The 25,622-nt window shown below is 41.9% G+C and overlaps 3 protein-coding genes across 4 annotated transcripts; 2 read left to right on the top strand and 1 right to left on the bottom strand.

Annotated features, from left to right (window-relative positions):
* The first annotated feature begins 19 nt into the window (after positions 1 to 19).
* On the top strand, positions 20 to 18,302 carry ppp4r1l (protein phosphatase 4, regulatory subunit 1-like). 2 transcript variants are annotated; one of them, XM_030051640.1, is made up of 20 exons: positions 20 to 184; positions 1,472 to 1,516; positions 2,106 to 2,235; positions 2,908 to 3,014; positions 3,222 to 3,364; positions 3,639 to 3,785; positions 4,822 to 4,929; positions 7,384 to 7,449; positions 7,720 to 7,878; positions 8,215 to 8,339; positions 9,302 to 9,831; positions 9,952 to 10,280; positions 10,494 to 10,580; positions 10,724 to 10,909; positions 12,455 to 12,616; positions 13,373 to 13,473; positions 14,052 to 14,172; positions 14,623 to 14,757; positions 16,238 to 16,379; positions 16,463 to 16,608. In XM_030051640.1, the coding sequence occupies exons 1-20, from the start codon at positions 178 to 180 to the stop codon at positions 16,606 to 16,608; spliced, it is 2,976 nt and encodes a 991-aa protein (XP_029907500.1). In that variant the 5' UTR covers positions 20 to 177. The 2 variants fall into 2 exon arrangements, with proteins under 2 accessions (XP_029907500.1, XP_029907499.1); XM_030051639.1 differs by lacking the exon at positions 20 to 184 and having other exon boundaries at positions 1,371 to 1,516; positions 16,463 to 18,302.
* A 1,082-nt stretch (positions 18,303 to 19,384) lies between these two features.
* On the bottom strand, positions 19,385 to 20,837 carry bcdin3d (BCDIN3 domain containing). Its single transcript, XM_030051642.1, has 2 exons — positions 20,563 to 20,837; positions 19,385 to 20,435 (listed from the first exon to the last, which is right to left on the bottom strand). The coding sequence occupies exons 1-2, from the start codon at positions 20,773 to 20,775 to the stop codon at positions 19,884 to 19,886; spliced, it is 765 nt and encodes a 254-aa protein (XP_029907502.1). The 5' UTR covers positions 20,776 to 20,837; the 3' UTR covers positions 19,385 to 19,883.
* A 729-nt stretch (positions 20,838 to 21,566) lies between these two features.
* On the top strand, positions 21,567 to 25,268 carry cox14 (cytochrome c oxidase assembly factor COX14). Its single transcript, XM_030052339.1, has 2 exons — positions 21,567 to 21,723; positions 24,785 to 25,268. Exon 2 carries the CDS (start codon positions 24,795 to 24,797, stop codon positions 24,969 to 24,971), a length of 177 nt encoding a protein of 58 aa, XP_029908199.1. The 5' UTR covers positions 21,567 to 21,723; positions 24,785 to 24,794; the 3' UTR covers positions 24,972 to 25,268.
* Positions 25,269 to 25,622: the final 354 nt, after the last annotated feature.

The raw sequence follows: 25,622 nt of genomic DNA, 5'->3' as shown, positions 1-25,622 counted from the left end.
GATTTCCGCCTGTGTTGGTGAAAAAATTGTCGGAATTGATATTTAATAGACAAACGACCTATGTTTATCTGCACCAGGAAGTACTTTCAGGAAGTAGTTTGCTGCGTTGTTTGAGTGACAGCTGTGTGGTGGTGACAGCCCACACGGCAGCCCCGCAGAGCACAGCCGATAATCAAGATGGCAGGTAATGGCACTTCTCTATAATGCCCTCTTCCATACTTTGACAAAGTGTGTTTGCTTTTAAAAACAGCATTAAGCCTCTCGGGTTAACAGTGTTAGATTGCGGCGCCCACTTTGTTGCATTTGCTGTATTTCAAGCTAACTGCTACGGTGAGACAAGTCAAGCGAAAGGGCTGGACAGGCTGTGTTAGCTTGCATGCCAAGCTAGCTAGCTAACGAAAGCTTCTCGAGAGTAACGAAATCCTTGAATTTAAGGTGAAATTTGAATATATAAATACGTATGGTGTAAAGATAAGAATCCAGTTCACTGCTATCTTTTCTTAGTTTGTCGCCATTACACGAACCCAAGTGTGTGGAGCATCGAGCTGTTGTCACAGCTAAGGTTAGCGAGTTGACCGAGCCAGCGTTAGCCGACTTGCTAACGTCATTTTCAGCCATAAGCTGACCAAATCCTCCTCCAAACCATAACAAAGGGGGACGTTTCCTTTAGCCAATTTGCTCGCGGAACATTGCAAATTACCGTCCTTATTGCCACCCACACCAAAACTTAAAGCTGTATTCAGTGTCCCACTTTAAGATTGGGATGTTATTTAAATTTGTGGCACCGTCTCGTGCGTGTTCAGTTGTAAACACTGGCACCAGCCGTCCCACCATATACGATACCACGTTCAGAGCTATTGTTGCCACATATCTTATTTATCTTATTTACACACACAGACACACGAACTTACTGTATGTATGTATGTATGTGTATGTATATATATGTACATATATATATATATATGTGTGTGTGTGTGTGTGTGTGTGTGTGTGTGTGTGTGTGTGGTTTAAGTGATATTGGTCATCAAATGTTACCATGATGTCAAACCAGGATCCATAGAAACTGAAGTATTGATTAAAACAGGTTATGTGCCGTGCAGTCCTCAACTCAGAGTCAGATGTTTTAAGTCCACCTGGGTCTGACCTGTGTGTTGCGTCCAGGCAAAAGCTCTGGTCTTTTTTTTTTTTTTTTAACTAATTCATTCACACATGTCACTAGGCCTACATGGTCATGTTTATGTAAGACGTTTTACTGCCTCACAGTGATTAATCAGCCACACCACCACCAGTCTTGTTATTGTGGTTCGTGTTCATGTAGACTTTGTTCCCTCTCAATAATTAATTGTCAGCCCGTAAACCAGCCAGCCTGAACTCCTTTAATGTTGTAGGGGGGAGTGTTGTATAGCCTGACGGTATGTTGATTACATGTTTGCGACCATGGTTTTCCCCTCTTATTGGCTCATTCTTTCAGGTCTGTCTTTATACTTTGAAGATGGTCATGATGATTTGGATGACTGTGAGTATTCTAATTTTCTTATGCTTTTGTAAGATTGTCAAGAAAACTCTGTTAAAGCATATATGAACTGAATTATTCATTTCAAGCATTTGTGGAACTCTGTTTTCTTTCGTCCTAGTACTACTGCATGTGCACTTGAGAAAGTGTGATCTGTCTGGGGAACCCTGATTTCCCATGTCAAATTTCAAGCTGTCAACAACCCCCCACCCCCTCACGCCAACATTATGTTAGATGATTCCTTGAGCGTTTATGCCATGCTATTAATAGCTGTTATACAGACCATCACATCGCTGTTGTCTGCATTAACCAGGGTGATGAAACAGCATTCTTGCTCCCACTGTAAAGCTCACATGTATCCATGGTTTGGTAATTAAATGGAACATCCAGTTAGACCTTAGCCTTCTTGCTTTATTCACACATTATTCCTTACATTTAGCCTCGTTCACTCTGGTTAATATAGCTTTCTTTCTTCTCAGTATGCTCTTAAATTTTGTTTGCGTGTACCACTTATGCTCTTATCTATGATCATGCTTCCTGAGGTGTTTGCAGTCTGTGTGATTTTGAAATTGACTTCCTTCCCCATCCACAGTTGGATTTGATGACTATGGTTCAGAGTGCGATGGAATCCGCATCACAGCCTTCCTCGATGCGGGGCAAGATAATCTGACTCCTCTAGGGAGGCTAGAGAAGTATGCCTTCAGTGAGAATGTCTTCAACAGGTATGTAGAAGCCATTGTCAGGCTGCTGAGTGTTGCGCAAAATGCAAAATACCAGATAATAGGATGGTTTTGACTGGCACAGCAGGTTCTGCCACACAGAACAGTGTACTTTTTAGTTACCTGTTACCTCTATGCATACCTGTTCACTAGGCACATACCATACTTGGGCTAACGTTATAGTGCAGGAATGCTGCAAGTTTTCATGCACAGCTGTGGGTGGATGGTTTCAAAACATGGCATGAGCCTGGCTATAGCCATGCCAGTTTGCTATGCATTTAATTTCATGAACTGTTTGCCCATGATGATACATTTAATTTTATGTATGTGTGTTTTCTGATGTGGTTGTTTCAACTTTCTGCTTAGGGAAAGATGAAAGCCTGCCAGAGTTTTATTTGGGTTTTTCTTTTTTCAGTCCTCAGGGTGTGTTTTTTTGCTTAGTTTGAACATGGTGCCTCTGCAAATATTTAACACTGCTGCATTGCCCCCTCACAAACCCGTTTGGATCCTGTTTTCATGCTTTTCATGCACAGCTTGCAGGGTTCAAGCCCTCCTGTCATTTCCAAGTACATGTGCCTAATGTACTTGTCAGCTGTGGCAGTGCTGTGTTACGCAGTATGCACTTGTAGGTATTGGCAGGCAGGCGACTAACCTGAGGCCCTTGTTGCTTTCTAGGCAGATCGTGGCACGCGGCCTGCTTGATGTGCTTCGAGAGTTCAGTGACAATGAAAATGACTTTATCAGTGTCATGGAGACAGTTGCCAGAATGTCAGAAGATGGAGGTAGATGTTTTTTTTTGTCTGTTTATCTCATATCTCTTAGGATTTATTCCATTTTAACATGTATTTTCTGATTACAATTGGGGTTTCATGTTCTTTAATTACTGAAACCTACCCAGGGCTTAACACTGTTGAAAGAAACCTGGCAGTAGTGGTATTTACTCATTGTTTGTGTATGTAAAATGCTAATACCTTGACATATGTGCTCAGAGCCCACAGTGCGAGCCGAGCTGATGGAACAGGTCCCCAATATTGCCATGTTCTTACACGAAAGTCGGCCAAACTTCCCAGCAGCTTTTTCAAGATACTTGGTCCCTATTGTGGTTCGATATCTCACTGACCCAAATAATCAGGTGGGTTCTAAATAAGCACACTGTTCTAGCTTGAACATTCCTTGAACATTTAAAATTTAGAAACAACAGTCACAGCTGGTTAAATAGAGTTGCAAGCCATGCTTGATTGTTTCAGTTGAATTAATACAAGTTTATTTTAAAAGCAGTACTGGAATGTGTGTTTTCTGTTTGCTCATTGTAATGTTTTTGTTCCCTCAGCAACTCCATGAAGATGAAATTGATAGACTGATTAAGCTGATCCATGCCAACACATATTTTTTGTTTTTTATTTAAGGTGCGAAAGACCAGTCAGGCAGCCCTACTTGTCTTGCTGGAGCAGGGCCTCATCTCTAAAGCTGACATGGAGACCAAAGTTTGTCCGGTGTTGTTGGACCTCACAGAGCCCAGCAGTGACGACGACTACAAAATTGAAGCAGTTGCTGTAAGAATATCTCCTGTATTAGGAGTACAGTGTGTCTGAAAAGTACATTATACTAGACTAACCACATTAAAATAACAGAGTCAAAGTCTCAGTTGTTTCCACAGTTCTCAAATTAATGCAAACTCAGTGCAATGTGGCACAATGGGTTCCTTTACTTTCCTTTGATCAGTCAGTGGCTTTATCTAATCCAGTCACTGATCTGAAATGTATAATTACCTTTGATTATGGAACAAAGTTAGAGCCAACAGAGTGTTGTGTTTGAATTGCATTTATTTGAAATTGTCATCTTCCTATTGAACCAGTGAATTAAAAAAGTGATTTTGTTGAATAAATGAATAATTTAACTGTGCACAATTTAAAATTTAATGCAGTGACCTGCAGTTGAATGCAGTCATTATTAAATTTAGGTTTTAACTATGATTGTAAATCCAGCTTTTCAAATGCAGTTTTCTAAATTCAGATTTGGCTCCCTGAGACACACCTCTGGACACAACAGTGGAAGGCAGCAGCCTCTTTAAAGGCTGCATCAGTGGGCCAACGCTCTTCGCTTAGCCAAACACACACCTTATGGCACTTTGCTTGTTCATCTGTTTAACCAGCAGTCACATCTTATGCGCTCCACTTTGCAAAAAAAAAAAAAAAAGTTGCAAATTATGCCCTAGGTACCAATACTGGCTGTTCAAAGAAAGCTCCAAACAGTTTGCTGTCTTGCAGAGACCCACTGCCATTGTTAGTTACAAAATAAAAGACTGTTGAGCTTGAATTTATTTGCAGAATCTGAATTAGCAAACTGATTTTGAATTGTGGAGAAATTATATTGAAATTGTAGCTGTAAGATAAATTCAGTAACTGTCACATTGAGTTCCAAGCCACTGTTCAATTTAAATAATGCCAACACATTAAATTTTTGAATTAATTGATTCATTAAATTATTTATTGTCAGCGGTTATGTATGGACATAAGAAACCCAAAGTTATGCAATTTCAATAAAGTGTCTGCTGGAAGTAATCAGTCCCCATCTGTCCCACTCTTACAGATCATGTGTAAGCTGGTCACCATGCTGAGCAGAGACACAGTGGAGCATCTGTTACTGTTGCGCTTCTGTGAGCTATGCAGTGATGCCAGGCTCTTCCAAGTCCGCAAGGTAACCACCTCCATACTCTTTTCACCTTCTTCTCCACTTTTCAGTATCTGACTTTTAAGCCCCAACCCCCCCAAAAGAATAAGGGAGATACAGAATTTGAATTAATGAGATAAACCAGTTACATATTCTCTGTTTGAGACTGTCCTATAGAATTTGTGGGAAATGCAAATGAATTTAATCAAACAATTACTGAGTTAGGGTTTAATTATATTTAGGGTTTTACATAAGGACCCGGCAGTGCAGTATTCTGAGAGTGAACATTATTTCTGTTTTACGCATCAAGCCAGCCTACACTATGCTGTTGTTTTCTGTCTGGAATGTTAATTCCCTGGCGTAATTGGTGCCAGTTGGAGAGCAGTATTTAGGAGTAGCAAATATGGTCAAACTTTGTGGATTTTTGTTTTAGCTCTTGTTATTTGCAAGATTTTTATCCCTCTAACAGTTGTTGAAATTAATAGTTTTTCAGGCTTGGGCCCAAAATGATTAACTGTGGTGTTGCCCAGGGTGAAAGGCTCAATAAGATATACAAATCCTCATCATGTAGACCCACCAGATATACAGGATGCATTCTTGTTCTTTTTATTTAAGAAATGTATACCTACTTTTGAAACACCCTGGATGTTAGTAACCTGTTCTGGCATTTTCTTCATTATTTATGATACACTAAACAACTAAATCAGGTGTCACCAAACATGTCTTAGGGATGTCGCATCCCTGAGCTGAGCACTTGGTAGTAGTTAAATGAATCCAGTATCTGCCAATACAGAGTACCGATCCAATACTTTTGTCAATAATTCTTTTTTTCAACAATTAAACATCTGCGTGCTACAACACTCTAATGGATCTAAAATCAATAAAGCCAAACTCATTGAGCAGAGATGACCTTAAACTGTCGCATGCTAAAACAAATAGCTTACAGCATTGCTGCATCTGTCTTTAATAGTCTTTGTCATTGATACTTGTATGCTCAAAAACTATAAAAGTAAAAATCCTTTAAATTAGACCAATTTTGAAGGCAGCTGTGTTGTGGCCGCCTCTCGAAATTACAATTCAATTACAATTCACATTTAGCAGACACGTTTATCCAAAGTGAAGTACGTATGAGAATTTTATACACCATAAGCAAAGATGTATTCAGGAGAACAATGACATCAAGTGCCATAAATCTGGTTCTGGTTCACAGGACATAGGTGCTATAAGGCAGTGCAAAGGGGAGTAATGTATAGACTACATAAAGTGCACAGAGGAAGGAAGAAAGCATAGAGGCAGTTTTTTTTTCTTACAGGGGATTACACAATCCATTACGTGACAAGGTGTTTCCCAAACTGCTTGGTTTTTAGCCTTCTCTTAAAGATTGAGAGGGACTCTGCTAATGTGACTCACCTCTTTCCACACTGCCATAACGCTGGGTTCAGACAGAATGCAGAAGCACCACAAAGCCTATCTGCGTCCTTTCCGCACTGATGTTAACCAATTGGGCCGTTCAGACAGGACTCACTGTGGTGCAGATCGCTGTGGACAGCTTGTGATCCGAGGCGCCAGTTTTGGTGTCTAGTCTATTTTTTGTGTGTGTGTGTGAGTACTGCGAGCGAATTTCATAAGAAAACAGATTGTAGATGGTCAAACATGCATTCCCTGCTTGCTGGTACGTCTGATTTTCTTATGTCTCCCTCTGTTTTTGTGGGGTTTCATTTCCGCTGATTTTCTCCCACATTTTGATGACGTTTCAGAATCTGCCCATCAACTATTTGTTAGAAATAGTATCATCGCTGTTTCTGAACAGTGAACAGAATACAGTAGAATATACAGTTTGCATGGTTGTTATTTTCTGCTTGAGGCAAAACAGCTTAATTTCTAGAGCTACAATAACTAACAATAACTGAAATTCTTATAACTCGGTGTGAGACTAAGAAGTATGAAGGCTCAACCATGAAAATGTGTACTCGTTCCACACATTTGATAGTTGTGTCTAAACTGAGAGAGAGCTTAGAGAGGAGCGGAGGAATAGAGAGAGGACAGTGAGAGAATGACACGCAGCACACAGAGAAAGAGAGAGAGGATTTTGTGTGTAACCAGTGCTGAAAAATGCACTTCTGGTATGAACAGCCAAACTCCTGCATGTATGTGAATTTATGCTTCGCGGGTCTTCTGCGTCCTGCCTGAACCAAGTGTAAGTGTTGTTGGATAAAGCTCTGTTACAGTGCATGTGTTTCTCACAACAGTTGGTAAAAACAGGCTTGAGGCTAAGAATTGAAATATATAAATGGATGGCATTGTGTAGTCAGTACAGATCAATTTATCAGATCAGTCAAAATGTGCATTTATTGGGTCTAGTTCCGTTCTTTGATATTGGATTAGTATTTTTTTTTTTTTTTTTTTGGTATTGGCTCCTTAGTTTGCTTTATCTGTTGAAGAGTTGTCATGTTTGCCCTATTGTCTTTCGTTATGTTACAGGTCTGTGCAGCCAATTTCGGAGACTTCTGTTCCATGGTCGGCCAGGAAGCCACAGAGAAACTACTGGTAAGAGATTTTGAAACTCCTCTCTGTCTTAGATTGCAAACTTCAAAACTACAGCCCTTTATACAAAGCTATAAATATGTTACATCGGTGTCCCTTAACCTTTACTTGAGGCAAGTCATGTAACATGACCTATGGTACAGCAATTCAGCCTAACAGCTATCTTGTGACTTTGTTGTGTGTTACGTTTTGCTTTCCATTAATAAGTCACTGTTCCAGCAGCATTGCCTCCGCACTGCAGCCACTCCTGACTTCGTTTTGTTTTTGATGTAGATGTCCAAGTTCTTTGACCTGTGCTCAGACAGCCTGTGGGGCATCAGGAAAGCCTGTGCCGAGTGCTTCATGATTGTCTCCAATTCCACCTCTCCAGAGGTGCGACGAACAAAATTGTCCCCCCTCTTCATCAGCCTCATCAGTGACCAGTCCCGCTGGGTAAGACACAAACATAAATCAGTGCAAAAAAGTATTATTATTTATTTTCATATTTTATCACTGTTTATTAATCTGTTTGTTTAGCTTTGTAAACTAGAAAAACAGGAAAATAGTGCACTGAAAAGGGGAAATTCCACAAGGACATTTCATGCAAAAAAAAAAAAAACTAACAAATAAAAAAGCATCACTTAATGTGAGCAACTGATAAAGAAGTGATAATCCTTAAGGCAACCCTAAGGCAAAGATGTATTGGTCTTCAGACTCGTGTCGATTTCTTGCCACTGATGTAAATGATCAGTAACTAATGAGACGTCTCTCTCCCTCACACCAACTTAGGTGCGTCAAGCTGCATTTCAGTCCCTAGGCCGTTTCATCTCCACCTTTGCCAACCCCTCCAGCACAGGCCTGCACTTCAGAGAGGACGGCACTCTGCTAGAGGGCCCCAGGTGTACAACAGACAGGTAGGACCACCTGGCCAGCTGCTGAGCATCACCATGGCTACAGCAGAGGTTTGGTTCTGTTCCCAAACCAGTTTGTGTCAGTCTGACCCAAAAGGTTCATCTCAACCCACCAGATGGCAGTTTATTTTGGTGAAGGGTGCCATTCTGTCAGCAGAAATGTTCTTTGTATTTTCTCTGTCAGTCTGTTTAAATAATGATGGACTTTTTTTATCTGTATATCTAAGTAGGTTATGTTTTAGCTACATTTTCTTTGATATTTCATTTGTCAAGCTGAGCATCTTTTTTCAGGCAATAGATTGTCTTAGGCTGTAAGCTAATTGGCCTAAAAGTATACTTTAACAGCAGCTGATTACTCCCGTCTAATAAGCAAAGTACACACAGGTTCCTTTCTCAATATCATTTTCAGTTATTCAGTTTTTGAACATCGGTGAACATCATTGGTAAAGTCAATTGTAGTTGCTGAAGTTCACCTATATGGTGTAAATGTTTTTTTCAGACTACACCAATGAGAGGTGAGTGGGCAGGATTTAGTGGCATATAGTCTCACACATGGAAAAGGTGATATTTCAAAATCTCTGCTCCACCAAAACGCCATAATTTAGAGTCTGTGTCATGACCAGCATGTACTATATGTATTTAATTGTAATATATGAACAGAGATTAACAGCTGAAGAAAAGTGAGTTGGATCTTAAAAAAATAGATTTAATAAATACTGTACTTCCTTGGCACCATTTGGTTTGGTTTGGGATAGTTCAATTTGGAGATGGGCTTGAACTTTTGGATCCATTCTAGTCTGTGCAGTAGCAAGCTCAAATGCTGGTGGAGACACTGAACTATCCACTCGACCATGTCTAGTGCTTAGGTTTTGGAGAAGGGTTATGAAAGGCTGTAAAAGGGCATGTATTAGATGGAACATTTTAGACAAGTAATCCTGTATATTTTGTTATCTATCATATTGCAGTGATTCCTCCCTAAACTCCCTGAACTGCTCTGAAATCAGTGGCTGCCACACAGAAAGAAGCATCACTCACACACCTCCTAACCAGGATGGCCGTGCCACACCATCCCCTGAACACATGTCGACATCTGACAGCGAGGAAATGCACGGCTTTGGTGACAACCCCACACCTGCTCCTGTAGAAATGCACAAAGGCCCCGCTCATATCTCCCCAAACAACAATGGCAGCCCCACAACCACAGAGAACACCAAGAACACAAAAGAAACAGAGCAGGCAGATGAGAACTTTAACTCTTTCCACTACTGGAGGCCTCCTTTACCAGACATTAGTGGGGAACTGGAGATGCTGAGTTGTCAAGCAACAGGAGAAGTGGTAGAAAAGAAACAAAGTAAAGAGGAGGAGGAGGCGGAGGAGGCGGAGGAGGTAGTGGCTAAAGATGAATGTCCTTCCAACCCCGGAAAAGCTACCAGTGACCAGATCCAAAAGGTCTTGGACTGCCTGCAGCCGCACATGGATGACCCCGATGTACAAGGTGGGTATACAGAGTCAGAATAAAATTCTCAAATTAGATGCATGGTTATATTTGGTTGTGTACTCATTTTTAAATCATAGCAGCATTTTATATTAAAATTGCCTCTGTATTTACCCCTAGCTCAAGTCCAGGTTCTGTCAGCAGCTCTAAAGGCAGCCCAGCTCGACAGTCCACCTGACAGCAGCCCAGCTCAAACTCCACCAGCGAGCCAACCTGAGAACAAAACTGAAAACCCATCAGTGGAGACCCAGTCTCCAGAGGTTCAGTCAGAAATTAAGGCAAGTCCTCCAGAAGAGGAGCAAAGAGTGGAACCTGTTCCAGCCTTGGAGTCATGCCCTGTCCAGGAGCAAGGAGAGGGAAAGAGCCAGACAGAGCCCCAGGAGGAGCAGGACGAGTCTCCTCCTGACAGCCCCATTCTAGTACGGGACGATTCAGACCACAGCAGTGTGGTAAGTCAACTTTTGTACGTGTTATGAATGACCAAATTAGGCATAAAATCAAAATATAATCAGTAAGTAAATATACAGGACTTGGTGCAGGCCTTCTGCCTCCCGGGAGGATCAAGATAAGAGCGACAAAAGGATACCACTAAAGAAATTAACATTCTTTTTGCTGTACTTGCTAGTTCTCTAAGGGTGTTTGTATATGCATGTTTCCCTCAGGAGTCTGAACTAATTGAGAGCGTGGAGGAGGAGGGGAAAGGAGACAGTGCTCCCAGCCCAGTGCCTGAGGAGAGGCCCAAGATCCAGGTCGGACACATTATGACTTGTACAAAGTCTGTCTAAGCAGTATTTAGCTGGTTGTTACAGGCGCCATTTAGATAGCATAGAACTGAATCTCCCTGTATCGCCACTCCTCTTTGGTCCTCATGACTCTGTCATCTTTTCTCTAGAATGTGATCCCCCAGCAGCTGTTGGACCAGTACTTGTCCATGACAGACCCAGCACGGGCCCAGACAGTGGATACAGAGATAGCCAAGCACTGTGCCTTCAGCCTGCCAGGAGTGGCCCTCACTCTTGGACGGCAGAACTGGCACTGCCTCAAGGACACATATGAAACCCTTGCAACCGATGTGCAGGTAGGAAGGCTGATGGGAAGCCATGAGGGGAATGAAAATTAGATATCCTCCATATAATCCTCTGTATGAAAAATGTGAATGCTCACTGACAAAATGATCACTGCAATCAGAATAAAGCGTATTACTGAATTAAGCCTTTTAGTAACAAAATAATAAGCGACATTTTTAGGGGGGCCAAGGGCAGTCACACCTCTGCCAATGTAGTTTGAAAGATGTTTATGCAGGAATGCAAATGTGTTTGGATTTCATTCTCTTTACTTTCTGCTTTTTGCTCTGAAAAGCTGCAACAAATTAAACTTTTAATTAACTTTTAAGTATTATGCTGAAATTCGGGACCCCCACCCCTGTATCCCCAATGCAGTGAGAAATATTTGAAATGGTGTAGGTGTAGCAGACACTGCCACTCATGTGCCTTTAGCTCGCCAGTTATTACTTCCTACCCTAGCAAAACTGACATAACATAACAGTGTATGGTGAGCATCTCTTCCCATGGTAATACTGCAAGTTCATATAACTTGACTCCATGATCCAGATGTATGGAAGGGCTGTAACTGGAAAAAGTCCCAGACTCCAGCTTTAACACCATCTGGTTTCTTTATTTCCATTCTAATAGAATTATGCACATTGCTTTTTAAAAGTATTTCTTTCCCATTATTCAGTTCATTCGGAAAACACTGCGTGTGTCTCAAATCGCGCACTTCTGCACTTACCCTTAGTATTTTGAGTGCATAAGTGCGTTCACACTGAAAATGCTAAGAAAATGAAGTGCACTACAAATACCCGGATGTACACTCAAAACGGTCAAAAAGTTGAGTGTGGAACGATGTACACTTCTCACCCTAACGGCACCGGAAGTAGCTACCTAAAAAAGCTGACTTGACTTTTCGTTTTACAACTGTTAATATGTCACTTTATTAAGTTTAAATTTTTTTTCAGGTGAGAAAGTAACCACGTAGATTCCAAATATGTGGTCAGTTTGTCCAAATAACGTCTGTTTTGAAAATTGCTTCGATGTTTTCGTATAACTCTCAAGCTAGCGGTTGTGCAAAGTACAGTCACTTCCAGTTGTTTACAAAAATAAAACTCCAATACCTTAGAAGCAGTGGTGATGCTTTTATTTTGAAGGCAGGACATGTACACGTCTACTTCTGGATAACTTTACCACCAAAAACCAAAGCCGGCAGCGGCACCGGTCGGCATCAGGCGAGCCAACCACGGCCGGCCCGCCTGATGCCGACTGTTGGCCGCAGCACCAGGGGGTAGGGGGTGGTGCAGCCGACAAAACATTCTTCAATAACAAATAATAAATTTCAGAATCAATCAAAATCAGTAATCAATAGAGCTATTTTCGCGGGCGACGGTAGTTGGCGGTGGCCCTTCACTGTCGAAATTCGCGCACTGTGCCAGTAAGTGTACTGTCAGCTAAGCGTACTTACAGACAGTGCACTAACGGAAGTGCGTGATTTGAGACACACCACTAGTGTGACTACAGATAAACCTTTAATTTCCTTTCACTCTTAACTTTTCTCTCTCTCTCTTTCTCAGTGGAAGGTTCGTCGTACACTAGCCTTCTCCATCCATGAGCTGGCAGTCATCCTGGGGGACCAGCTGACAGCGGCAGACTTGGTGCCCATCTTCAACGGTTTCCTCAAAGACCTGGATGAGGTCCGCATTGGTGTTCTCAAACATCTCTATGACTTCCTCAAGGTGAGATGTTTATGGACTGCTTTTAAAAATGTTTTGCAAACGTATTTAAAGAGAATTTGTGACATGAAATTTTTCACCTTCAAATTTGACAACATGCATTGTGAATTTCAGCCACAGTCTAATATCTATCTAAGGACATTCAGAATGGCCTTTTTCATTATTGGGAGACATTAGAGTCAATTTTAGGTCTTTACCATTTTGGTGAGCCCAGCTGACCCCACCAATACAACTGTTTAGATGTAGGTGAGCAGATGAACACAGGCTGCAAAAGTAAAATTGTAGAGACTCTGTTAAGATTTAAATCTGCTGTGTGTCAGCATTTTCAGTTTCCAGTTAGGGAACAAAATGGCAACAAGATAAATGGTAAGGCGAGCACTGTAAGAGTCCTTGCAGTATAAAGGTAACACTAGCAATGTGCTGCACCTTGTACAGCATCAGTGGAAAACTCAAGTCACTGGCATAACAGAGCTTTAACACACAGTTGCTTGTCTGTGTACTAGCTTTTTAGTCTATTATTAACCTATTTGATTTTTATTTACTCTTCAGCTATGAACCCAGTATCATTTATCAAACCATACCATTAGTTGAATATACCATACGTTTACATTTTGTTGGTTGCTATTCCCAACTTTTCATCCCGGTAGCGCGTGCTTAGAATAATTCAACATGACATCCTCGGCAGTCGTATTTGGAAAGTAGAGGAGATAATGATACTTACAATAACTAAGCTGGTTTATGCGTATCTCTGTGTTGCAGCTGCTTCACGCAGACAAGAGGAGGGAGTATCTGTACCAGCTGCAGGAGTTCATGGTGACAGACAACAGCCGCAACTGGAGGTTCAGATACGAGCTGGCAGAGTAAGTCTTTCCTCCTCCAGCACAAATGAGAATTTGAAATAATAACATTGGCATTTTAGACGTTTTAGGACTTTGGAATTATAAGATTCTTTATGGGTTGAGCGCGGTGCTGACATCTTACTGTTTGACATTGCAGCTGACAAAACAGTTAGGCACCATCTACCTTTTAAAATAATTAACCACAGAAGTTTCTTTCAAATTTATTTTTAATAGTCCCAGATAATGACTCAATTTTTGTATTTAAAAAAATGGGAGCAATATGATTCTGAGCTCACAATTAAGCTGACTCTCCTTAGGCATATATTCAGACAACATACAAATGTGTTGTTTCATTGTTTTATTCAAAGTGATGAAGCATGAATAATATTATGCTGCTCTACATATGGGCTAAATGTAATTTAAACAGTGTTTCTCCTGTCACTTTGTATCAATTAATGATTTAATCATATTCCTCCCTAACAGGAAAAATGTTATAAATTGTGGTCATTTTATTTTGTTAATTCTTAAGTATTTACAGGACAGTGAGTATAATCCTTACATATGTCTAAATGAAACCCTTCCACTGTGTCCTCTTGCAGGCAGCTAATTCTCATCATAGAGTTGTACAGCCACTACGACGTGTATGACTACCTCAGACAGATAGCACTCACACTCTGCTCTGATAAGGTTTCAGAGGTCAGGTGGATCTCCTACAAACTGGTACGTACGTGTGTGTGTGTGTGTGTGTGTGTGTGTGTGTGTGAGAGAGAGAGAGAGAGAGAGACTGACACATATTTGGGTCTGCAAAAAATAAAAATAAGATAACAGAAATATAACTCACTCATTAATGATTTTTTGTTCAACAGGATTTTGTATATGCGATAGATAATATTACCCTGGCTGGTAGCTGTTGTAATTGATTATTTTGGCTGGAGAATAAATAATTACACTGAAGTTAGAAATAACTGCTCTTCCTGTCTTCCTTGTAGCCAAGCTAAGTGGCAATTAATCCAGTTATATGTTTTTGCAACTCCAGTTTATCTAGATGAAGGTTTATACCTCATCATAATTTTCAAACATTAACTCTGTGGAGAAGTGCACATTACATGTAGGAGAAAACATGTAGGTTTTTTTTCTCCCCCACTGCATTATTGTTGTTTGTGTTTCCAGGTGGTGGAGATCCTCCAGAAGCTGTATGCATGTGGAGCTCACGACTTGGGCCTGAACTTCATCAACGAGCTCATCGTCAGGTTTTGCCACTGTCCCAAGTGGGTCGGACGACAGGCCTTTGCCTTCATCTGCCAGGTCTGTGTGGCTCTGATGTGACTCCACAGGAAATGACGCAAAAGAGCAGCTTCTGTACATCAGGCTGCCTGTGTTTTTATTCCATACACAAGCGTGTACCTGCTTCTTGGCTTGCCTGATTTGAATGTCCAACTTAACCATAACAGAAAAGTGGGATTTTTAACTTTAATGTCTTTAAAGTTTCAGAGGAAAATTGAACTGACATATAGGGCCCTATCTTGCGCCAGACTCCCTAAACCTGCTATTTGCGGATTTAGGATTTAGGAAGAGGCGTTCCCCCGTAAAAGTTGCTATCTTGTGCACCTCCCGCTATCCGCAAAACACCTCCGCTACCCGCTATATTATGAATAGGCGTGTTTTGGGCGTTATGCCAGTTAAACCAATCAGTGTGCCAGGTGCCATTGCCTTTAAGGGCAGGATGCGCTATCCTAAATCCTATATCCTAAACCCGCGATGGAGAGAGGGAGGTAGATTTTCTCAGGGCTTCTACTGAGGCTAAAGCAAGTTGGCTTTATATATATATATATATATATATACATATGATATATTATATTATAGGCGAGTTAATTCGGGAGGTGGAGCCACATGTGTCCAAGTGGACGTGTCACAAGGTTGTACTGATTGAGTAAAATCCCCGGGCCACACCACACACACACAAGAGGCAGAGGTGGAACTATGTGTAAACTAATTTATTGACAAGGTAGATTGGGCAAATAAAATATTAAAAATAAAAATATAGCACAGCTGCTGGCTTATGATAAAACAATAAAACATGCTGGCGTAAGTGTCCAATTAAAACAGTCTTTCCTCTAAACAGTCTATATGAGTAATATACTCAGTCCATTCCGGCGGCGTCCCGGTATCAGTCCGGCCGTGTGCGTGGCGAGGCTCTGTCGGGGCGTGCATTGAAGCCGTCTGGGCGCGCTCTCCTAACAGCCCAAACTTTAGGGATAGCGGATAGCGGGTGGTCAGTGCGCAAGATAGCAACTTTAGGGATAGCGCATGAAACACGCCCACGAACACACCTCCAGGCGCAAATGACGGAGTCGGCATAAGGACAGCGGGTAGCGGGTGGCGCAAGACACCGTTTAGAGATAGCGGAAGCTCCTAAATCCGCAATTTGCGGGTAGCGGGTAGTGGCAGCGGATAGCGGGTGGCACAAGATAGGGCCCATACTATTTTACCTTTGCTCTAACACTAATAGTAATTGTACTGCTACCATTGTGTACCATTGCTAAATGCAGATGAAACATCCAGACTTCTTCTGAATTTATGTACTTTTGTTTGAAGAATTGTTTGATCAGCAGCCAGTTTTTTAAACCAGTCTGTACAAGCTCCTGTGTTATTCTGTTGTTTCTTCCCCTTGGTGTCGTGAGAAAGGACTGTGTATGCCTCGGGACTAATTTTTCTGCCCTTTTTTTGTCTAGTTGCCTTTTCGCCAGCCTAACTTTGTGTTTTTGTCCTCCTGTATTTCCCTCAGGCCATAGTAGAGGAGGAGTGCATGCCCATGGAGCAGTTTGCCCAGCACCTCCTGCCCAGCTTGCTCAGCCTTTCCTCAGACCCCGTGGCCAACGTCCGTGTACTGGTAGCCAAGGCACTACGACAGAGTGTTATGGAGAAAGGTAAACTATCTGCTCTGCATCCTTCACTCACACATCTTGTTGTTTTGTTTTTTTCACTAATAGTGTCTTTGGTTTGTCTTCAGCGTACTTTAAGGAGCCTGGCTGCGGCTACTCGGATGAGCTGGAAGAGACTGTGATGGCTCTGCAGTCCGACAAGGACCGGGATGTCCGCTTCTTCGCCAGCCTGGACCCCAACAAAGTCCTGATGGACACAGCTCCCTTGATCTAGCCTCAGCTCCCAAGTCCCCTTTCAAGCCCACCTGCCTGTCTACCTGTCTGTCTGCCGACCTGTCTGACTGAGGCACAGTCAGCCAACTGCATCACCAGCACCCAACCAGATTTTCCCCAACCACTCGCCTGCTGGACAGACCTGTACCGAGGCACCCATGACCACTTGAGAAACACATCCTGACATGCAGACATGTTCAGATGACAATATACAAACACAAACATGAGCATGCTCACGCACAAACCAGTTTCTGGGTGTGCACGTTACACTCACAGGGCCACACGAAACACTTGTCAGAGTTTTCAGAAAATGAGCAGGACTCAGAGGTTAGCTGGACCCCACTGTGGTAGCAGCCATATTTTCACCTGGTCTTTTCCTCCTCCTCCTCGTCCACACTAGCAACATCCCCAGACTGGCTCAGTCTTTCCCTCATCACAGACTTGTAAAACTGTGCAATGGGCTCACTCTCCAAAGCTAATTGTAAGCTTCTGATATAAAAAAAATGTTGAATTTGATTTTTTTTCTTATAGCTTCTTTTTGTGGATTTCTTAACGAACAAGCAGACAAAGCCTGCCTGACTCTGACGTGTGCACTAACTCAGGGGGACTGATCTGAACCTAAACAGCATTAGCTTAAAGTGATCAGGAGCCGACACTGCACCGGTTCCCGGATCCCTGGTGAAAACTCCAGCTGTCTGAGCGACATACCAGCAAACCAAGTAGCTCTGCTGGCGTCTCTCGCCTCATTTCCTCCGAAACGCCTCCGCTTTGTCTCAGATGTCCTCTGTCTTCTGAGATGTCCTCTGGGTTAATGTCTCTTTATCCCTCTACCCTTCACTCTTTTTTTTCTGTCGCTCTCCACGTTGTCTTCATGGGCCACTGAAACCACTACTACTGCACAGGAGGGACAGTGACTCTGCCACTCAGCGTTATCTCTTGATTAAAACCATATCGTGACATTTCTGAAAGAACACCGTTTGATTGCTCCCCCCTGCCCCCGTGTGTATGTGTTTACCAAAAATGTGACACAATATGTCTCCCGAAAGGCAGGAGACCCGTGAAATACCTCTGTTTTGGACACAACTCTGGCCAGTGTGTCGTAATATAGAGGGACGTCCAGGGTTGACCAGGCTTTGAATGTCCTTGATTGGTGATTCATCTGGGTTGATGGTGTTGATTAAAAAAAAAACATCTTAAACAAGGGCTTATGATGAAATGGCACAGGGTGACATAAACCTCAGAGAGAAGAGGAAGATGGCAAGCACACTGTTGGAATATATGCATGTTTTCCTCTCCATAACCCCACCACTACCACCTTTTTTTCCCCATTTGTGTATAGTCTATTCCAGTTCCTTTTGGTTGACCTCTAGATACTGAATCATGTGACCATGGTAGCTTTTCAGTGGATCTGACTGACCAGTTTTATACTAGGATAGAGGAACAGCTGTGTTTGGTTCTACAGTCAGGAGCTGAAGAGACTGAAAGACAACTGAGCGATTATTTCCCTGTCTTGGTGAAATGTTTTAAGTATGAGGTTTCTCAAAATGTTGCTTTGTACAGCTTGAACCTGTGGAAACGATATTTGTTAAAGGAACCAAGGCCAGTTTAGTAGGGTTATTTACCTAATGAGATGTGTGTGAATATATTGGGAGCAGTCACCAAGTCACTTTTTGTAGTTCAAGATCTTTTTTTTTTTTCCTGTGTGCAAATGGTAACCATTTTTTGACCATAGACATAACTTGAGAACTTAAGCTGATTGTGGTGTGTGCTGTGCATCTCAAGTCTTTCTTCCTTCGAAAGGAGAGCTCACTGTGGTAATGCAGTGTCTACTCATCTCATCTGTCTGCAATTTTGTGCCCATCTCGTTTTTTTATGTAGTAGAACTGTTAATATATGCATTTTATGAAATTTATTTTTCTTTTCAATTATGCACCACTGTTCAAAGATTTTATATCCTAACTTTACAAAATTTACAACCTTTGTAATATTCAATGGTTTCTTTTAAAGACATTTTATGTAATGTTATTTTTAGTATTCTGTAATTAAAATTATGAAAATTAGAATATTGTGGATTTTTTGTTTTTGTTTTGTTTTTAAATTTTGTTTTGCAGTGCGCCTTATTAACGCCATAACAGACAGTAGTGCACAAATCTGCACTGCTGACTTTAATCCCTTTTGGCATTTTCTCCCATGTAAAAAGTGTCCAACTTTGAGCCTAAATACCACCTAGTGCAGACCTACTATGACAGTGACTAAAATCCAAATTTCTGTGAAGCCTGACCTCTAATGGTGAAAAGTGATGCAACCACCCATAGGGTGTAACAGGCGGTGACATCACCTGCCACCAAAGACCAGGCAGACAAGTTTTCTTCAAGTGCATTCTGACAGAAAGCCCATCCCTTATCCCAACTCCAACCTTAACCTGTTCCTCAGAGAACTGCTGACAAAAACCTCCTGAGGCAAACTTGTCCTAGTCTGAGACCAGGCACTCTACTTTTCACCATGAGATGTCAGACTTGACCAGGATTTTGGGAGATACCATATATGTTCTAGTTATTTATTTACTGGCAGGCATTGCTTGCATGTTTGGACTTTGCCATAGGCTTTTGGAAAAGAAACTAATAACCTCAGTGGAAAATTCAGTGACCACCAGGTGCCAAAATAAACATCAATACAGCCCTTTAAATTAGTGAAACTGTGGTAGGCTAGGTTGGTAGAAGTAGAGGCAATTACATTTTAATTATGGAGAGGCACACATCCATTGGGACAGACCAATGTTGCTGTCGTCTGCAAGGATATGTGGACTAACAAGCATTGGGTTCCACTGGAAGGTTTTTTTTTTTTTTTTTTTTTTATCTTCAATCCATAGTAAAATACTGTGGAAATGATCATAGAATAGGTAATTACCTTTTACCTGAAACAAAACCAAAAAAGCAAAATAAAATCTTGGTTTATTACAGTTAAATTATTATTTTACCATGTAATACTTGAGCAGAAGAGTGTGTCACAGCTGAGCAGATGTATGTGGATTGTGTTAGGGTTTATAATTTAATAGTAAAATATCAGGCCTCCAGCACATAAGCAGCGTTTGCTTTTGTGCATAAAAATATTGTCCAATATGTTATTGTCATTGTTCTTTCCTAATAGATATTAATATCAGTGTTGGCCTGAAAAATCAGTCACTGGTCGGGCTCTAGTTCGGCTTTATCAGACAGCGGGCTGTTCATGTGAAGCCCCTGGCCCGCTGCTTAGGCAGAAAACACCGATACATCCTCCTCACTTCCGTCTGAAGAGCATCAGTTTGCGGTCCCAGGCGGTGCTGCCGAAGCTCCGCATCAGCTCCATGCCGCAGCTCCTCTCCAGGTGCTCCCGGACCCGCTCGGCCATGTCTCCGCGGATCCTCAGGCTCTTGAAGTGGTCGAAGTCGGAGCGGCCGAGCTTCCTGAGCCGGCGGGCGGCGGAGCGGTAACACTTCCAGGGCTGCGCCTCCAGCAGGAGGTGCTGGCTGACGGAGGCCAGGCGGGACAGCAGCTCCAGCAGGCCCGAGTCTCCGTGGTTCAGGTGCACCCACATGGTGACAGCCAGGCACACACACAGGTGGAAGTGGGAGCAGCCGTGCTGGCTGACGTAGTCCCGCAGCTGCCTCTGGCTCTCGGTGTCCTTGGTGATGTCCAGGGGAATGAAGGAGATGTGCTGGGGCAGCGGGTTGCTCCGCCGAGCTCGCTCCACCAGTTGCTCGTCCAGATCAAAGCCCAGCAGGTGAAGCGGCCCGCCCGCCTCACACTGCGGCCGCTGCGCCAGGTGTTTGTACAAGGCCACGCTCAGCTCCTGTCATACCAGTAGGAAAAGGGTTAAAGCTTTCATCACCAAGCCGCTTTCTTAAAAGTAAGACTATTCTACAAAAACATTACAGTGAGCAAAATGTAAAGAGCATGGTGCTGGTGGAGCCACGTACCCCTGAGTTACATCCCACGTCGAGCATCAGTGTGGTCTGCTGACTGTCTCTGTAGCCCAGATCTTGGAGGAGAGTGGCCGGAATGAGACTCAGCCGGTTCTCTGGTGGGTTGAAGGTATAATAGTTTATGAAGTTTCCAAAAGGAGCGGCGCCAGGCTCGTTTGTTTCATCAGAAGCGTCGCTCTGTGCCTTTTCTGTCCCGCATGCTGCCATTACTCCTGTGCGCCTTCAAAATAATCCCGTGTAGGAACTGCGGCTATTCCTGATCTGCAGCTGAGGTGAAACCTGACAGGACGATCATCTGCTCAGACTGCTTCAAAAAATCTCAAGCGTAACATCAGATGTTAACATCAGAACAGGATCATATTGAGACTGTAGAGGCTTGGGACACATACATGTCTGGGGTTGTGGAGGGAGAGGGCCATAAATCATGTGATAAAGAGTCGAAATTATGAGACTTTTATCCCATATTTATGACTTTTTAATCTCATCATTTCGACTTTTTATCTCATATGTATGACTTTGTACAGTCGTAGGAAGTTGTATGTGTGGAATTATACGTGTTTAAGTGACTTTACATGTTCGTGATCTGATAACATTATGGGGTTTGATATTTAAAAAAAAAAAAAAAATGAATTCAAAGATATTCAACATGTCAGTTTTCCCAAGTGGACTGTAAAAACCCTGCATTTGCTTTTAAACCAGTTAGAACCAACAACTACTTGTCGAAAACACTATTTTTAATTTAGAGGGAAAAGTTCAAGGATGAGAGAGAGTGGAAGGAAGTGGTAACCGAAAGGGAACTATAAATAGAGGACTACAAATTAGATTTAAATATATCCATTCAGCTAATTTAATATAGTCTGATCTCGCGGTAACAGCATTAAAAAAAAAAAAAGGTCATTGCAACCGCGGCCAATCTCGTCTTCTCGTTAACCTGGCCAGCACGTACCTGTAATTGGCTACTACACACTCCGAGTCAACATGTGGCGCTAGGCCCCTCCCCACGCCGTCAGTTCGCTCAGAGAAGAAACTGAAGCAGCAAATGTCTCTGTCAGGCTTCCGTACCTTATGAAAGCAAAGGCAACCGAGCTGCGAGGTGTTGTGCTGTGTTGACATTGAGAACAACCTGACGTCTGCTTTTCTTATCACTACCTGAAGGTAGGCATACACGGACGCGTTAGTTTGTAAAGGAGTAATGCCAGGATACTGTGGTTTTAACGACGTCGACTCGAATTAAGTATTTTTGGGAGTGCGTAGCGGATAACAGCGGATTGCTAATGTTAGCTAGCATAAATAACATGGTCAGACGGGGAAACGTTTATTTATACGCCTCAACAGGGCACAGTTATACTACAAGATATGTTTGTAATGTGAGGGCAGTGTCGTTCCCACCGCCTCGGACGTAACACTAACTATAGAGGACAAATTTATCCAAATTTATCCAATTCAGTGCTTGCCCACAGCCTTGCATGCTCTTCAGTTTGTAGACTCGAGAAAAATAAAATAAGGCCTTCAAGTTAAAGATTTCAACATCAGTGTATGAGAATTCTGCAGACAGCACTCCTCTGTCCATGTCAAACATCTTGAGACATGTATCGTGGCTTATAAGTTTAGTTAGGCCATGTGTTTTAGCCCAGTAACGGGACAGACGTGTGATTGTATGCGTATGTGTCGCTACCCGCGCATGCGCAGAACCAAATTTTAAAAATCTAAAAAAAATAATCTGTTAAAGCTGATAAAGCTGTTGCCAAAAAGAAAAACAAAACAAAAAAAAACTGTAAATAGGACTGGATTGGCTGTGAACAGTACTACAGATAAAGGTACTTCATGTTCTCCTAGTGTTATTAGTAGAAGCAGCAGTAGCAGTAGTAGTGGTAGGAGAAATACATGGACATGGTAATGCATAACTATATATAAAAGGTAATTATAGATTTAACATGATCAGACGTTTGGATTATTGAAACATGCCTAAAAATACGCCAAACCGTTTTAAGAAAAATGTTCTATTTAATTAAATACTTCATTAACACCCCAAAATAATTATTTGTACCACAGAAGTGTTTACAAACAGTTTTGAGGTACAAATGGCCTTTAAACCAACAAATCTGTAGGCCGGGCCACAGAGCAGGCAAGAATGCAAAGTCATATGGATAATTGCAAAAAAGATTATTTCCTTATTTTATGTAATCCATCTGTTAATCATGTCAGTTATAGTCTACTTTCTGAATATAGGCGGACACACAGATATTAGACATACCAGACAGTCACATAGAAACACTGGAAACAATACCACAGCATTGCCTGTAATCACACAAATGTTGTAGCTTATTTTGCTGTAAACCACCACGATAGCGATTATTTAGTTAAAAAGAAACATTAAAGTTTCACAAAGACTTTGCTGTTGCTTACACTGGTCTTCCCGAGGGTTGGCTACCAGTCAGAATCTTTCAATACCGGTCCTTGTACCAGTACTTTGACTTCGATCCCGGGTGCTAAGCGATACCCTTTTCAGTACCGCTTTCATAAAATCTTGTTCTAAAATCAATTTTCTAGTGTCTCTGGGTGTAACATCGTGTTTTTCCTGCATGCCTCTACAGCTTGTATTGTGCCACTAAATGTCAGTACCATGGCATTTTTCAATGCTCAGTAGTATTGAAGCAGTTTGGTCGGTGCCATAAAAGTGTGTCACTTTGGTACCCGGCACCGGTGTGCCCAGCATTTCAGCTGTTTTCTGGACCTCCATCTGCCTGCCTGCACTCAGGTCATCTGGAGTTTGTGTTTAAGTTCAGCTTTAAGCTCAGACTTTGTCAGTTTGTCTTGTGTTTCTGTTCCTCATTCTTGAGCTGTGCATTTAGTTTCCACCCAGTTCTGTTATTTGTGTGTTCAGTTCTGGCTTATCAGGAACAGTTTTAGACTCATATGCCGCGGATCTCCAGCTCTCCCGTGCGTGGACTGAGGCGAAAAACCAGCTGTGGAGTTAGCACTCACTCACGGTGTCAAACAGGTTTTTCAGAGGTTTTGAGTCACCACAATGACAAGAGATCCTTGATCATACAGTCACATACACAAAAAACTTTAGGCTGATAAACCTAGTGATATGCAAGATTGGCTACGGACCGATACAAGCACACACAGAAAAAAAAAAAAAAAAAAAAGGTCCAGTGGTGTGTGTGATGAGCTGCGGACAGAAACACACACAACCAAGCACATGACGGCCACCAGGCTACCACCGCGCAGAGATAACAAGGCCAGATAAAAAAAAAAAAAAAAAAAAAAAAAAAAAAAAAAGGATATCAAGATAATAATAAAAGTTAAATAATAATTGGAATGATAAAATAATGACAGGCTAAACCCATGAAATTTGAAATAACAAATATCCTAGTGAAAGCTATTTCTTTGAATTGCCTTTTAGTGAAATGCTCTTAGTGAATCCAAGTGAAGCTGTAGACAGATACACACACACACAGACACACACACACACACACACACACACACACACACACACACACACAGAGACAAACCAAACACACCAAACACAAGATCCCTTTCAGGCTCCCTGCCACTTTACAGATATAAAAAACACAGATGCCTAACCTGGAGCAGCACTGGATTATGGGTACAGCACTAGGAGCTTGTTTGCTTGATTCTACACCGTTATGTAGTAAAATCTGGTTCTGCCCAAATCAAGCAGTGACATGAGTCCTGTTTCAGGGCTGATTATCAAAAGAAAACAAATATGGCCGTATGACAGACAACAGAGCTGTCATCGCTGTAATGTCATCAGCAGATAAAATAACAAAGCATCCCCACAGGACTGGGCGATGTCATGATAGGACATTATGTATTTTTGGATTTTGGATATTGTCCCCTACATTTCCATTTCTATTTTAACAAGTTATTGAGTCTTTATGTTTTGCTTTTAAGGTAGGCTATACCCTGATCGTGCCTGTGTTGTTAGTGCATGCTGTTTTAATCTGTCCTGACTTGTCACCTGCTTAGGCCTACAACTGTCAAATTGAGAATAACTTTTCTATTCTACTTTTCAATTTTCTATATACTATTTTGTTTGGTATTGAATATTGCTGTCTCCAGTAAAACCATATTGCTGTATCCCTAATCAGATTAGAGTCTAGGTAGCGGTGCTTGACTTTTCCAGAATTGTTTAGGAATATATCAGTATGTATGTTGCCTCCACTAACACTGCCTCTGCTCCCTGCAGGATCCTCACCATGGTGTCCGGGAAGCGCCTGGCTGATATTGGCTATCGGGCCTTTTCTGCCTCCATGATGCTGCTGACGGTGTATGGGGGCTACCTGTGTGCGATGCGAGGATACCGCTATATGCAGAAACAAAAACAGCTGCAGCTGGCAGCAGAAAACCAGGACCCTGAAGTTATCAAAGACTAGATGGACTGCTCTCCGATTTGCACAGAAATGGAAACTCTCATTCCTTCTTTTTGTCCATCCACTGCATCATGATTCTTCTCTGGACATGTGTGTGTGATTGCCTCACGTGTGTGAGGGTATGGCACTCTCACAAGGAAAATGTCTTGTTCAGAGGAAAACAGGCGACTTCACCAAGCATTTGCCTGGGAAAGTGTATACTGTCACGTTCACTGTGTGAGCAGAGCTCCCTTTGAGTGATGAGTGAAGTGTCATTGGATCATTGTTTGTATTATATTAAATGCCTTTAAACACACAGTACAGCGCAGTGTGAAAAATCAATCTTTTAACAACTGAATATATTTGGAAATACATTTTTACAAGTCACTCAAGTGAGAAAATGATACCAGACATTTGTATAGTCCTCATCCTCACACCTGGACATCTCTATAGGCAGTGACATCAAAATACAAGCACATAGTACATCATCAAACATTACACAATTTCATAAACATTTGGTCTTGGAGGAAGTAAAAAAACAAACAAACAGTAAAACAGAACTGAACAAATCACAAAGAAGCCTAACAATGTGGTTTAAAAAAACAAACAAACAAAAAAAAAAAAAAAAACAACAACCAAGGAATCTCAAGTTCATCTGACCAATAAAACTGGGAG

This window comes from Myripristis murdjan, chromosome 5 (genome assembly GCF_902150065.1).
Source record: "Myripristis murdjan chromosome 5, fMyrMur1.1, whole genome shotgun sequence".
NCBI lineage: Eukaryota > Metazoa > Chordata > Actinopteri > Holocentriformes > Holocentridae > Myripristis > Myripristis murdjan.
Note: the sequence above shows the minus strand (reverse complement) of the source record. Positions and strands in the feature narration are given on the sequence as shown.